The following is a 15,155-nucleotide window of genomic DNA, read 5'->3' as shown; positions in this document are numbered from 1 at the left end:
GCCTCCATGTTGTTGAAATAGAGGTTCGAAGAAAGGGGCTGGCGTTGGTGTGTGGGACAGAGTTTTTATCTTCATTCTGTAGTACAAATCAAATAACATTTTACTCGTCATACTTTTGCTTATTCAGAGCAGATCATGTTGATTATGATAATCTTAAATGTACCCTTTGACCAACATTTCGAAATACAGATGAATTACCTTACAGCAGGACGGTAGAGTACAAACAGCATGACTCCAACAGCCACACACACTGGGCCCAGAGATTTCATCAAAATGACTAATGTATTATCTTCTTCTTCTTCTTCTTCTTCTGAGAAAGTGTTGTGAAATAAGACAGAATTTGTGAGTCATACTGCAGAGATGACTGATTATATTAGGTGTTTTTCGAATTATTAATATCTTTATAATCTTTATGACACAAAGGTACAACAATAACTCACACTGCACAACAGCTGACCTTACATATGTATATCCTAACATTTACATGCTGTCAGTGTGCATTATTGTCAGTCAGTGCCATGAAGCCTAGTACTAAAGAAGAAACAGTGGCATTTACCTTCTCCTGCTTTATTTTGCCAGCATGTCGATTGACTCCATTTACTCCAAGTTCCACTATAATGTTGTTGATTTGGTATCGATCTCACTTTAATGCAATATGGAGTATGTGGTTTAAGTTCTGACCTTGGAATCCATTCAGAGCTCTTGAGTGATTGGAGAGTCTGAGGAAAAGTTGAAACAATCAAACAAAAGATTATTGTTCGATCTTATTATGGCAAAACATGTTGATTCAAAGTATGGATATTTATTCAAGAGAGTGGATCGTACTTTGGTCTCAGTGCTTAGAGATGTTTGAAGTAAGAGTTCGTAGTGAAGGACACTTTTGAGGTACTTGTGGTCTTCATACCCACTTTTCCAAGTGATGTTGACGGTCACTGGTGTTTCTTGAATCTCAGGTTGATCCGGTGGTTCCAGCTGAACTGATCACAAACATTTATCAAAGCAAATCAACATAATGTGAAAATCCTTTCCAATACAAACAGCACATTTTGCAAAAGCTTAACCTAATGTTTGCTATTCAGTATCTCTCCTGATTAATAAATGTACTGTACTTTGGAAATATCCTAGTTTCTTCAAATGTGTGATTTTATAGGTACAGAATGATGCACACACGTCTGCATACATGCATGCATGCAAACCAACACAGACATCAACACACATGTAAGCCACTCAGACACGCACTTTATCAGTTACTGATAACAATGAATGCATGCTTACGGTTGCGTTGTGGTGTAAAATCTTTTCTTTGAATATCACAGGCAGATTTATGACAAAACATTATGTCATAATAAACATCGCCTAGAATCCCGTTTTCCGTAAAATTGCAGACACAGCTGTAACTGTGATCCATCACCACGAGTGGACAGGAAAAGACCTCCCTAAATTAAAAACACAATGACAGAAAATTACCGTTTGTTTGTGAGGCACAGACACAAACATTCATTTCTAAAAGAAGAATTGAACATTTTCATTTATTCATATAATGCAAGAAATGAAATTACCCCTCAGATTCAAAGAATTTCAGGCTGTAGGTGGTGTTGGACTGTCCTACGGGATTACCAATGATGTTCAAGACGCAAGCAACTGTGTCCCAATAGGCACTCACACATGAAAATCCTTCAACTACGGAAGTGGGAGGAAAGGATTATTGGCATGTACATGTTGACACAATTTATGAGATTTACAAAACAACATATTTCAATTGATTTACTCAAAGACAGAATGATCCAGGGGTGGAAGAAGTATTTAGATCCTTAACTAAAGCAAAGATAAGTTATATTATTAGATATTTACAGATATTTAAGTATCATTTTACTGCTGTAGCTGGTTAAGGTGGAGCTAGTTTTAACTACTTGTATACAGTCAGGTAGTTTAATCTGGTGGTTCCCAAGATAGGGATCTGGCTCCCTCCGCAAGATCACAAGAAAAATCTGAGGGGCAGTGAAATGATTAGAGGGATGGGACGAAACAAAAAGCATAGTTGTGCTACACAATAAAAAAGACTGAATGATTTTACCTCTTTGGGCCCTGAGCAGTTATTAGTTAAGTTAAATTAAACAACTCTCAGAGATCTCAAATTTGACAGGGGGCCCCATCAACACACTGCTTTCATAGCTGTCACAAGCCAAAAAGGTTGAAGCCTCTGGTTTGATCTTTAACAATGTGTAGCATTTTATAAACGTAAATGCTTTTTAAAGTAAAATCGGTAAAGTAACCAGCAACTTCAGCTGTCACATCAATGTAGTGGAGTTTAAAGTACAACATTTCTCTTATTGTAATATAGATATTATGTTACATAACTTAGCTCAGGCAAAGTACCTCAAAATTGTGCTGTAAATGTACTTTGTTACTTTCCACCACTGGTGTAATCAAAACTTTACTCAAATGTTAATCGCAGACAGATGAGATAACATGAATTTCTGCTTGACATTTCCATAGTTTGACATTTCCCTTGAACCTCCTACTGTGGGCACAGTTATTCATACAGAGGAAATCATTTGACCACATGAACACTGGCAACAACATGAGATATGTTGTGAAGGTGCCTTATTAAAGAATTTCCCACAGAGCAAAACATCTGCGTGTCAAGTGAGCTGTACCTCTGATGCAGCTGGTCACTGCCAGGATGCTGGAGCAACAACACACGAACAGGAGCTGCAGACCCTTCATGACTCCATGGATATGAGTATCACACTGTGGATATGGATACAACATTTGTATTATATCTATCGCTTCTGTAATACTGGACATTTATCATTCCAGTCTAGGCCAACATGAATTTATCTTTCTGTAATATACACTTACGATACACACACAACACAATCAGAAATAAAGTTATATACCTCAAGTTTACATTATTTGAAAAAAGACAAGAAAATCATTAGTTGCCATGTGTGCTATTATGTGTAGTGAATGGGAAAGTGCTATTACCTCAGGGGCTCTCCTGGTGCTGTTGATGTCTCAGACAATGAATGAGAGATGGAACTGAGGTTTAACTTATCACCGGTTACATCACAGGAAGTCAGACCTTATTCGTCACAGTATTTTTTTCTTATACCTGTTTGATTTGGTTTTTTGGCACCAGCTCTTTTTCTCATAGTGCCAGCAAAACAATTTAGGACTGAAGATAATTCTGTTTCTTTTCTATTTGATGCACTGTAGAGTGAAGCGTTGCCTTTGTGATTAATATCATTTAAATGTATGTCCTGTCTTGTTACTATTGGTAATATGTTTTGCTGTACTGTTTGTAATCATGTTTAAGTTGTAATTGAAGGATTTTAAGAATCAACTTTGTCAAAAACATGCATTATTGAGATCAAGGCCAAAAGAGCCAGGCTTCCTCTTCTTTACTGGAGGGATGAACACCATTCTTCCAAAAGGTATTTCCTCATTTGGGGTTTTGATGATGGTGGTGAAGAGCGGCGTCCAACACATTTCCTCAAAATCTCCCATTGTGTAGGTGTTCAGCGGGGTCGAGATCTGGTGACTGAAGTCCATAACACATGATTCACATCCTTGTATACTCATCATCAAACCACTCAGTTTATTCCTTTAATGTGTCATCTGTCTACATTTGCTGACCACACAGACAGAAATAAGAAAAAGTAAACATCACGATCAACATGAAAACACAACTAAACATTTACACTTAAAAGGAAATAAATGAAAAGTCATGTTCTCTCCGAAATAACCACTGGACTAATACTACTGTGCAAAGAAGGCAAGCACATTTCATACCCAAAGGCGACCCAACGTGCTTTACAGATTACACAAGAAACAATTATTAACATTATTAGCATTATTAGTAGACACAATATACAGTTTCAGTTTTCCACAGATGATGCACAACCATAACTTCCTGTCAATCCTACTGATTCTTGTAGTTTGATCGTCCTAAAAGCTCGATGACATCAAGTGTTGGATGTCTCTGTAACTTTCTCCAGCTGAAAAAGGAAGAGGCTACGATAATTAGATTTGCTCCATCCAACCCGACAGTCGGAATTAATGGAAAAGTTGGCTTCGTGCCACAGTAACCTTTGACAGCACAAGGTGTTATTCAATCCTGTTATTATCAGTTGGGAAGCAAAATCAACCCCTTTCTGTCGGCCTGGAGAATAATATTAATACCTTCATTTCATCCCATCTGTATTACCATAAATCAATATTTGTCATTCAGCAGAAAAGCACTAAATCGTCTACAATTAGTCCAAAATGCTGCTCGAGAATATCCCATGTTAAGCATCCCTTCATTGGCTTGCCATTGAGTCCAGAATACATTTCAAAATTCTAGTAATCACTTACAACAATACATGGATTCGCCCAAAGCTATATTTCTGATCTGCTCAGCCCATGTGTACAAAGGTGTGCACTTAGTTCAGCAGAAAAAGCTCTTCTCACAGTTCCTAGTCTAGACTCGCAACCAAAAGTGCAGTTATCTATATGAAAAAATGTAGGCTGGTCTCCACTTGCAACAAGAAGGGGTCGCTGTCATTTGTGTCCACAAATGTCTTCTATTCACATCTTCTCACCTTGAAAACCGGACCAGATCTCAGGCCTGTTCCAATTACCTCTCGGACAAATACTTGGGAAGACTCTCATCCCATTGGGTGAATTGAAACTTGTAATTTGGACCCTCTCAGAGCAACCAGTAACTGTTGCTGATGCGGTTTGTATGTGAGTATGCGTGACTGGCTGTGTTTCGTCTATTCTTATTTCTCCTGCAGGACTCAGATCTCTCGCAAAAGAGATCTTCATCTCAAAGTGACTACCTGAAATAAAGGTTACAATAATATTGTTCTGTATGTCGGATTTTGTATAATGTATGCTAATGGCACTCCCTAAACTTAATATGTCCTAAAAGGTTAGATACCATTGCAACATGCGGACATGTGTGGGTCCACCAAATAGCAACAAATCTACTTACGCTCTATGTTAACTTAGATTTTATCCAAAAGGTCAAAAACTAATAGTTTTTATTAATTAACTACTGATTGGCGTAGGCTAATAGAAGTAATTGTTTTCTTAATAAATACAAATTTTATTGTACAGATGATAACAATTTCCTCCAAGTATGCTCTTTTTACTGACGTTAAAGTTGCAACAGGATGGACGGTTACAGCGGTTACTGAGAAAATGCATGGGCTAGGAAAACAGACATTATCTGACATCTTGATAAGGTAGCATGCATGCCGGTGCTACAGTACAAGCCAATGACCATGAGAATATGAAGCTGTACATACAGTGACACAAATAACAAAACAAAAAAAATCATCCTCCAGCAGTACGAATCAAGGCAATATGTTCATCCCTTGGTGCATGTCTGTAGAGTGTGACGACCCCTCTCTGAGTCCTGTTTTCTGGCTCTAATTTGTCTTTCAGGGGTTCGTCTTTCGACACCTGAGCCTGGTGGAGTTCCAGCTACAAAGTCTCTCCACCTGAACGTGTATGCCTCCTCTTCCTTGGCTGACACGGCTGCTGTTTAGTTTACTTTGTTTCAGGCATCCACACATGCTGACATTACTGATTACTGACTCTCCATGTTTGAAATAAGAGTCTGGAGTGTCCCAATAACAATGATGGACTTCCCAGTGCTTTATTATGATCTACTAATAAATTGATTCTTTTTTCCTGTCTTCAAATCGTCAATTAATTACTGATGGTCTGATCTGCATGTAAGTCAACAACAACAAATATAATTGTTATTTTGGCACACTCCAGTCTCAATAAATGTCATCGCTGTCTCTCTCTCTCTCCAATCAAATCTCTCTCAAATGTCTTTAAAGCAAACAAACATAATAACAAATGTTATAACAACAAGGAAACCTGATTATATACAAAGTGCACAACTAAAACATTTCAAGATTAACAGAATATACAGGATTACTGATTGTGTCAGTGAATCAGCGGCGATAATCACGGTGTTTCATGGAGTTCGGTCTCAGAGTTGCTGAAGTCGTCTTCGATAGTGCTACATATCATCCACTGCTTGACGTAGTTAGAGTTCAAGCTTTTGTGCTCGTGAAATAAGTCAGAGTGCATCTGCTCTGCTGCGTTTGAGTCTGAGGCTCGAGGGCTGCCGCACTCTCCAAAACCACTGTCAATAGTGTCCAAGTCCACGTGAGGGTAGCCGTCTTCTGACTGTTCGTTTAAGGAGAATGAGTCTAGTGACACCCTCTCTGGTTCATTAAGCTGGGCATGTGGCTGAAAGTTTATATTTTCCATTGACAAGTTATTCAATATTTGGTTTTCATGTTGTGGTAATACCCCGCTTTGACTATGAGGTCCCTCTAAATCATAACCAGCATGTTCTCTGTTGCCTTCCTCAAATGAACCAAAGCGTTCTCCCGCTTGGTAACTTCTGAGGGTGTTTACAGAGCTCTGTGACGCGACTTCCTCCTCAAACTCCTCTTCTCCAGATAGAGTCACAGTGTGGATGGAGATGTGTCCGGTGGAGTGTCCGGTGCCCTGTGAACTGCCACCGTCCTTGAAGAACAGCAGCGAGTTGCTGTGAGGCTGCAGCGTGTGGAGGAACTGACCACCCTGTTTCATCTCGTTGTCCTCGCCGTAGCATTGTTTCTCGTTGTTCCATTGAAGGACGTCGTGCTGCTTCTCGCTCATCATCTGAGCATGTGAGTTGATCTTCAGGTAATCGTACTCGCTGAATACGGGCTTCACCCACTCCTGCAACAGAACAAGTGGAAAACATGAATCTGGAATATTAGCTTAAATAAATCGAAACACAGGCCAATAAATATTTAGAGGAACTTATTTACATTCTTGCTGAGGGTTTGATTTACGATTGAAACCACTCACATATCTGTACGGTAAATATGAAGCCGGAGCCAGCAGGGTTAGCTTAGCATGAAGTCAGGAGGCAGTGAGGAACTGTTAGCCTGGCTCATGGGCTGATCGTGCATTAGTTCTAGCACGCAACTCCCAGTAAAACCACAACTTTTCATTTTCACACTTTGGCTATTATTATACACCTCATCAAAAGGAGAGAACCTACTCTTTATCTAATCTTCGTTTCAGTATGTTTTACTCACTATTACTGCTTGTTTGAAGTGTGAGACATTATTACTTGGGGATTTTCAGCAGGATCCATCAGAACATTAAGCTACGATTGTACACGTCTATATACATCTAATAATTAGCCCAGTGCAGACACAACATGACACTGAAGTAAAGGAAAATATTCCATGGGGTGCCTGAAGTGAGTTCATCAGTTCAAATGAATATCTTGTATATATTTTTGGAATAACAATAAAAGGTTCTAACCTTGGATTGAATACATTGCTATCTTAGGCATGAAACAAGATGATTTTCAGAGTCCAGCTGTCAAATAAAACGTTAGCAGCCTGCAGGGATTCAGCCCGTTTTTATGTTTAGTGCTCAATTAAGAAGTAATATTGTACAAATCTCTCCACAAATCTGCATGGCTGCATGCTACTGAAATGTGAACTGTCTGCAGCCGCATATAGCCTCCATTCAGCAAGGTGATGGCCAGATAAGCCTAAATCTGTATCTTCATGCAAAGGCCACCACATCCTGAGGTACAGAGCTCAGCATCACTGAACTGTCTCTGATCTGCTGAGAAAGCAGGCTGCGCCGCAAGAGCGAGATAGCGCAGTCAAACTAGAACAATGCTTTCAAAAAGAGCTGGTACAGTCTGTTGCAGTGATCCCGAAGATGTGATATAAAGTACAAAGAAACAGCGTAGAGAGTAACAAGGATTCTACTTTGCCTGTCACAAAGCACGACACACTGCCGGCATGTTGTTTCACTCTCACACTGTCACCTACTTTCGCACCAGATTTAGAATGATGTAAATTATACGTTTACAAATGACGTACATGCAACCGCATGTAACTAAAAGAATTAAGTAAATTAAAATCCAGTTTGATGAATTTGAGAGTGCAATATCAACACTCTGTCACTATCTTTCATTTAAAAAACACTCTTTATGATGGAGGACTGGTGGAAAATTGCCTTGTGGAGTATTTCAACGTATTTAGAACTAAACACAGATCTGTCATCAATACATGAAAATTGTTTGATGACAGATGGAGATTAGTTAAAAATCTGACAAAGGTTGAGCAGCATCTGCACTCTCTACCTAAAGTAAAGTCCTTTGGAGCAGATTGCAGTCCAAAGTCCACTAATTAAGTCTTCAAAAAGGCATACGTGGTTATCAATGACCTGACAAACGTCCTCAATAAACTAATGTCATCACATATATGTGTTTATCGTTTAAAACAAATAGAAACAAGTTAAATTTTCTTCCAGAAGTCACAAGACTTGTGAACAGAGAAGGTAAAATTCACATGCACCTTCTGACATTTGTGCCACAGACATTATCTCATTAAATCATATTTTAAAAGAATTGCTCATTCAATTGTATTTATGTGTCTTTTTATGTTCGTAAACAAGCTTGCAAAGACCCATGAGGGACATAGTATTTTTAATTTAATCTAATTAGAGCAGAAAATGTTGCTCATTTAGCCCAGTTTAGCACATTCTGCAGAGCGAAAAATGAAAGCGGTGCTAAATAAAGCGCAACTATTTCCTTTTCTCTCTAGTACTTCCTGATCTCTGTGTTATTTGCAGCAGTAGCGCCCTCTGCACGACCAACATGTGTAACTGCACACAGATCTCAAGCTGCTGGGTTTTTTGAGCTTGAAAAGGTTCACTCAGAAGTAACAATATATCCCGATATTGTTTGACAGAATACAGATAATGTGATGATATTGTAAGGATGACTATTTGTGTTTTTAATAGATACAGTATTTAAAGATGACATAACTCTTAAAAGCAATCATAAGATGGAACATGGTGACAAGTGACTTTAGGGCCATGTCCTTTTCACTCAGATAAAAATGTCTCATAAGACCAGGAGAAGATTACCTCAAAAAGCAATATGATACAACATCTGCAGTACATCCCTCACTATACTGATATCATTGTGATACACTTTATAAAACAGCAATACTGAAATCTGCAGCTGAAGTTGGTGAAAAGTCTTTTTAGTTTGTTTGAAAACTTGATTTTGTTTCCTGGTTTTCGACTGCTTAACAGCTGTTCTTTATTGACTGTAACTAACTGTATTAACTGTACAGCATTTGTGTATCTATCTTTCTTCAACTTTTACCATTCTTGGTTTTACTGCGCTGCTTCAGTAAGTCAAATTCCAGTGTACATTGCACATTTGGCAAATGAAGCCATTCTGATTTATTGGACACTTCTGCCAAGCAGATGCTCAGTCACTTTAATCACGTTTGTTAATTTTAGAATAATTGTATACCATACATATTTCTAGGTACTTTTAGATAAGTCATGTTTGACATGTTTTGGGTTTCTTATGCCACGCAAGAGGGAAATTCTACTAGTTCTAGTCCCTTTTGGCTACATAGTCCGACAGAAATCAAAGCTGCGTTCAAATCGCATTCATTTTCTTATTTTTACTTTTAATACAAGAATGTACTGTTGCATGCGGTTTGCATTCAATTGAGACATACTGTACTACGTCATAACATGGCACCTTAAACTACTTGCTCATATATCTGCTGCTCAAAGGATTGTGGGTTAGAATTGCCAGAAAAGCACGAGTTAGGACTTCGTATGTTAGTTTGGGTATAGGAACACACACATGGTCTGCTCTCCATCAGCCTTAACATTAAATTAGCACACATGAATAAAGTGAGTGTGTTTCATTGAAAACAAGAATCAGTCTGTTTGTCAAACGATAGGAAGAAGAATTTAAATTAGGGGAAAATGTAAAAAAAGGTGATGGAAAAGATAATCATAAAAACATTAGCATGTCGAACAAAAACAGGCTTTTTTTTTCAAGCCTGACACAAAGACGCTGACAGATCTGTACAAAGGGGTATTTTCCACTGGGGTGGAAGAGGTCGGGCTGTCATACACACATATCTACCCACGGCATGTCAGACAGATGAAAAACGAAAAGCCTCTTGAAGCCCCTGCACACTGAGTCATTCACATCATAAATGCCCTTAAATGTGAAGTCAAGGGAAAGTCCCATCCAGCGGGGTCCAGATGTGCTGAAAGTCCCCACTTGGGCAACACCTGCTGGGTACTTTGGAAATTACACACAAAGCCCAAAGTTTGTTTTGCTTTCTCTTACCTTAAAGTTCCCTCCATAGATGAGATCGAGGGGCTTGAAAAACTCCTCTGCCTTGGGGATGTATAAAATCCGTTGGAGTTTTTGCTGCCACCACCTGAAACGAATATGAAATGACTTCAGAACAAAAAAAACACAACATCTGTAATTCACTTTTGATGAGGTGATTGTTCCACAGTACAAAGCTGAAGTCGACTAAACTTTGGGATAAAGTTTTTAGTTCATTCAGGGCAATACTGTCCACATATGTCATTCCACATCGTTACCATTATGTGCTAATTTGCAGTGTTAGTTTTCACCCATTTGGCTCCACTGGCAAGAAAAAGAGTGTCATATCTATAAGTCAGAAATAAACACTCAGTCGCCAATAGTGGTGTCCCCGATTGAGAATTTACATAGTCAAATCTGATTGGTCAAGTCTCACCTATCGTCGACTGATCTTCAAATCTTTTATTTGCCCTTTTTATTCAACCTTTGTGTATCTATAAAGAAATAAGGATGCTAATTTTATTTTTTTCCCCTGACAATAGCATGCCCTCGTTAAACGATAAGATTACTTAAGGGCTGTGGGTGAAGTGCTAACAAGCCGCCCAGCTGCGAACCATAAACAATACAGAAACAGGTTAAATCAATCATTCAGCAGCAGCTGCAGTGTATGCGCAAAACAGGCAACTGTCCCCAGTTCACCCGTCTGAGGAGGGTTAGCAGCCACCACGATGCGTGCATGTCTGGGATTCAACTTCATGGTCATGTTGGAGGCTGCAGTTTGTGGTGCAGTTGAACTGAGGCGTTTCTAGTTATTTGTCTACACTCGTTGATATAACAGTAGCTGGCAAAATATTGAGTCTGCAAGCATAACACGATACAATCAAGCAGCACCACAAACAAACAGACAATAGTGTAGGCGCTTGAGTTGAGCTTGCGTTCTTTCTTGTCACTGTGTGCCGTTAATAAGTGAGGTGTCAGCTCTCACACTGATGCTCTGCATGACTTCCTATGTCTGCGAGCCATTTCAGTGCAAAGTGCCGCTGCACGTACAGCGCAGCAGTGGTTTCTGTATATGTGGGAGGTAATGCCAGGAAAGGGTAGATCGAAGCAGTGAGAAGCTTTTGCTAATCGTTTACTGGAAGACAAAGCGTTGCTGACCTTAGGACTCTCTTTCAAGCTTTGCCAAGTTCTTTTTCTGTGCAATGAATGTAGATTCAATTAATTGTAATTTCAAAAGGAAATTTAACCTTTAAATATGATTTGCTTTTATTTTTATAATGATAATAGTTGGTTCAGTCCAAAAAAATCTATTTCTACAAGCTTCTCCAAAAAGCTAGAACTAATGACTGAACATCGAGGCCCACCAGTTTGACAACGAATGAATATGACGTTTGAGTCGGCGCGGTAAACGCCATTAAGTTGCAAACCCGACTGTATTTTGAGAATTATGGAAAAGTGGACCACTTAGAATTGTTAATCAAGAGAAATTTTGACAAGTTATCAAGGTTCTGCTGGTAGCTCAGCACCAACAGCCCAAGACTCAAGGCTCAGAAAAGGAACAGGGTCAGATCAGGGTCAGATCTGCATACGTGAAGGAAAAAAAAGTGTTTTCAGTACTCACGGTTTTTTAAAATAACCCAGCAACAGAACAAGGACAAGAATGACGGACAGGGTGACGTACCACCAAAGGCCATTAGTTCCTGTAAAGGAGACATAACGTGTCAATTATCTACTGACAGAAATGATATGATTCCTGTTTCTGAAATGTTTATATGAAGGATCAATGTAGAAACGCATACTCGTATGATGGTTTAAAGCATGTAAACAAAAAAATAACATCTGTGACTAGCATGAGAACCAAAGTTGATTATTTCATGGCTCCAGGCCGGAAGGTGCACTGATCTTCTACCTTCATACGTTCCTCTAATCCGCCAATGTGCAGCGGAACTCCACTCGCTCCATGGACCGAGATACGGATTCTCAGGACACATCTTGGCCTGAACATCCACAGTGTAGATGACATGTGGTTGCAGATTCGTATGGTCTAACAGAGCCTTCTTCTCTGTCGCAAAAAAGGAAAGAGCTGGATCCTGTAAGAAAGGAAATAAAAGCAAAAGGAAATCTTTGGATGGCTGTCGTGAGCAGAGACAACTGACAATAATAAGCTGCAACAGCCTCTTGATTTTGTTTTGGTGTTTTTGCTCACATATCACCTTCGAAAACTCTTTGTTGTCTCTTACGCGCACCCTGTATGTGAGACAATCGTCTTGGTTGCTGTGGTCCCAGGTGATGTTGTAGAATACGTCGGTGTTTGTCACACGAACATTGACAGGAGGCGAAGGTTTCACTGTGAAAGTGAAGTCCCAAAGGGACCAGGGGGGACATTATGAAAGTGAAAATGTGTGTATGCCAACAATACTCTACACCACTACAGGCAGTTGAACCTTATTTTTAGCTATTGTCTTAATCTGGAGGGTAAAGCAGGTGGTTGGACGATTTAGGTATGCAGGGGAAGTTTGTCAGTACGATTCTTGTCATCTCTGAATTTTCCTGAACTTTCAAACCAAACAGAAAATGGTTTACTGTACAGTAATGTGATGGCTGTATTCAACAAGCGGGAAAGTGTTTCACAATTGTTTAAAGCTGTGTAAAATATGCACACTGGAAGAATTAGAATAACTTAACATGTAACTTCTCATTAATCATTTTTAGACACATTTTCATTTGACTAAAATATAAAGGATGTGATTGCTCCGTGACCTCTTTTCATTTCCGTGTTATCCTCCTTATCTGTTCAGCAGAAATGACGAATACAGAAATGTCAAACTTCTCAGTGATTATCAGTTTAACTTACCCACATCACCCAGTGCCCATTCGGGTGACACACTGGCATTCCCTTGATCGCCCTGTCGACTGGCTGTCGCGGTACACATGGTTTCAAGGAATGCAACTTCTTCAAGCATCTCCGGATACATTACGCACCAGGACTGAGGGGGTTTGACTTCACAGCTTTCATTAACCGCAAGTTCTTCATAACTACAACAGATAAACAGCAGTGTGATATTATCGATAATGCCCGGTGACGTCAGACGACGTCTCAGCATCAAAGGTTGTGGTTTTTTTTTTTCATTATGGAAAATAACAATCTATCTGATTATTCTCTCACTTTATTGAATTATCCATTTGTCAAAGAAATAATAAAAAGTCAGAAAATAGTAAAAAAAGTATTGTAATAATTTTCCACAATCCACAGCGATGTGTTCAAATTGATTATTTGAATTAACTGTTGTCTAAGTTATCGCCATTAAATGAATGACATATATTAATTGTATAATTAAAACAATTCATTGTGGTTAGTCTGTGCCGTAGTTTAGAAACAGCGTCGACATTAAGTTAAGATACGATAGAACTTTACATTACATAGTTTGTCCACCAGGAAGCACTTGCAAGTTTATTTTTCAAAAGTAAAATGTTGCCACTTGCTTGCTACAGATCTTGAACAACCCAAAAATATTCATGGCATACTTTCATGTTTTAATAAATAACAATCAGCAGCATATTGATTGTTATTGCATTATTTAACTCTCAAACATCAATATGAATTGGGTCTACTCCTTCAATGACAGTAAAACATGAGATAAATTTCCCATCATGGCCTCAGTGAAGGATGTTTTGTATTGAAATCATTCTGATGGGCAACGCTGTGAGGAAAGCGCTATAAAGACAACCAATTAAATCTCTTCAGCACCCTGCAGGGTTTCCATTACATCAAAGCAACTGTTCTGAAGCAACTCCCATTTTCAAAAGATGGCCGAAAGTTGCCCACAAGGCAATAACAATTCAATCAAAATGTTACTAATATTAATAAGAGCAAAATATTCAAATTTACCAAACTCGGGAATCCCGTAATTCTGATGTGGGGGGGGGGGGGGGATAAACAGCTAGCGCACTAACATTTGAATAAAAGTTAGCGGGGCTATGATGAAGTCGCTTACTGTAATGCATCAACATAAAGCATATTTGTTAACAGCGACGCTACAGACAGCTTGTACCTGCACTTGACTGTGAGGAGGCCGGAATATGTCGGCACAGAGTCTGAGCAGGAACAGTTCAGAGAAACCGTGTAGTCCGTTGTGCAGGTGACATTGCAAGACGTGACTGCAGCAGAAAAAAGAAGTGCAGTCAGTTATAATTGTATTTAAATATTTAACATTAATGCTGTACCAATGTCTAATCCATTAACTGTATTTGTTTACCAAACCAATCTCACTGAAGTGAAGTCATTTAATTTAAAAGGGAAACTTGGCCGAGGCCACAAGCATCAAGACAATCACACAACAATGTACAAGAGTAAAACAGATCTTATAATGAGTACATTACTGTGGAGAATTGCCTTTAGAAATACATAACAGACCACAAAAGACAGTGAATAGATAAGCCAACTTACCACCGTGGACACACAAAGTGAGGTCCCACAGCAACAACAGGAGTCCCGGTCTGAGAGCCATGGGGACGACCCACTGTTATCAGCTGCTGGTTAGAAGGAAATACAGCAGCTGAAACTAAATATAGACACACTTGTTGGAAATCTTTCTTCTTGAAAGAGAAAAAAAAATTAAACACTGAGAGAAAATGAAAAGATTCAGCCTTTCTATGGGAATTTGCTGCTAAATTAATTATCAACTTCACAACAGCTCCAAAATCTAAAATAAACATCATCACTAGTATTAAAATCGATAGTTAAATACATTCATATCAGAGCATTCATGTTTCTTAATCAGAATTATAAGGTAATGAAATAAATTACAAATGATCTCTCAACCCAGCTAAACATCTTAAAAAGAACATTTTCCATCGACATTGTTTCTGTTCTCATATTTAATACAGTTAAAGAATCGATCATCTTACCTTCTTTCAATCTAAAATGCTGCCACGTAATCAGCCAACACGCTAACAGAGTCACCGATGC

General features: G+C 38.9%; 1 protein-coding gene across 1 annotated transcript; it reads right to left on the bottom strand.

Moving 5' to 3' along the window:
- Positions 1–5,071: 5,071 nt before the first annotated feature.
- Positions 5,072–14,883, bottom strand: il21r.1 (interleukin 21 receptor, tandem duplicate 1). The gene is made up of 8 exons (XM_076106819.1): positions 14,634–14,883; positions 14,239–14,344; positions 13,041–13,222; positions 12,400–12,533; positions 12,096–12,276; positions 11,808–11,886; positions 10,202–10,295; positions 5,072–6,738 (listed from the first exon to the last, which is right to left on the bottom strand). The coding sequence occupies exons 1-8, from the start codon at positions 14,692–14,694 to the stop codon at positions 5,971–5,973; spliced, it is 1,605 nt and encodes a 534-aa protein (XP_075962934.1). The 5' UTR covers positions 14,695–14,883; the 3' UTR covers positions 5,072–5,970.
- Positions 14,884–15,155: the final 272 nt, after the last annotated feature.

The sequence above is a fragment of the Anarhichas minor genome, unplaced genomic scaffold (assembly GCF_050575085.1).
Source record: "Anarhichas minor isolate MPS153535 unplaced genomic scaffold, ASM5057508v1 ptg000035l, whole genome shotgun sequence".
Taxonomy (NCBI): domain Eukaryota; kingdom Metazoa; phylum Chordata; class Actinopteri; order Perciformes; family Anarhichadidae; genus Anarhichas; species Anarhichas minor.
This window is presented reverse-complemented; position numbering and strand designations above follow the sequence as displayed.

Bases quoted from the DNA above. Each gene is read 5' to 3' on its own strand.
- il21r.1 (XM_076106819.1), bottom strand. From the start codon at position 14,694: ATGGCTCTCAGACCGGGACTCCTGTTGTTGCTGTGGGACCTCACTTTG. The intron at 12,277-12,399 runs GTGATATGTGAG...CCTTTCTTACAG, and splicing joins ACAACAAAGAGTTTTCGAAG to GATCCAGCTCTTTCCTTTTT. The intron at 6,739-10,201 runs GTAAGAGAAAGC...GTTCTGTTGCAG, and splicing joins TCTATGGAGGGAACTTTAAG to GAGTGGGTGAAGCCCGTATT.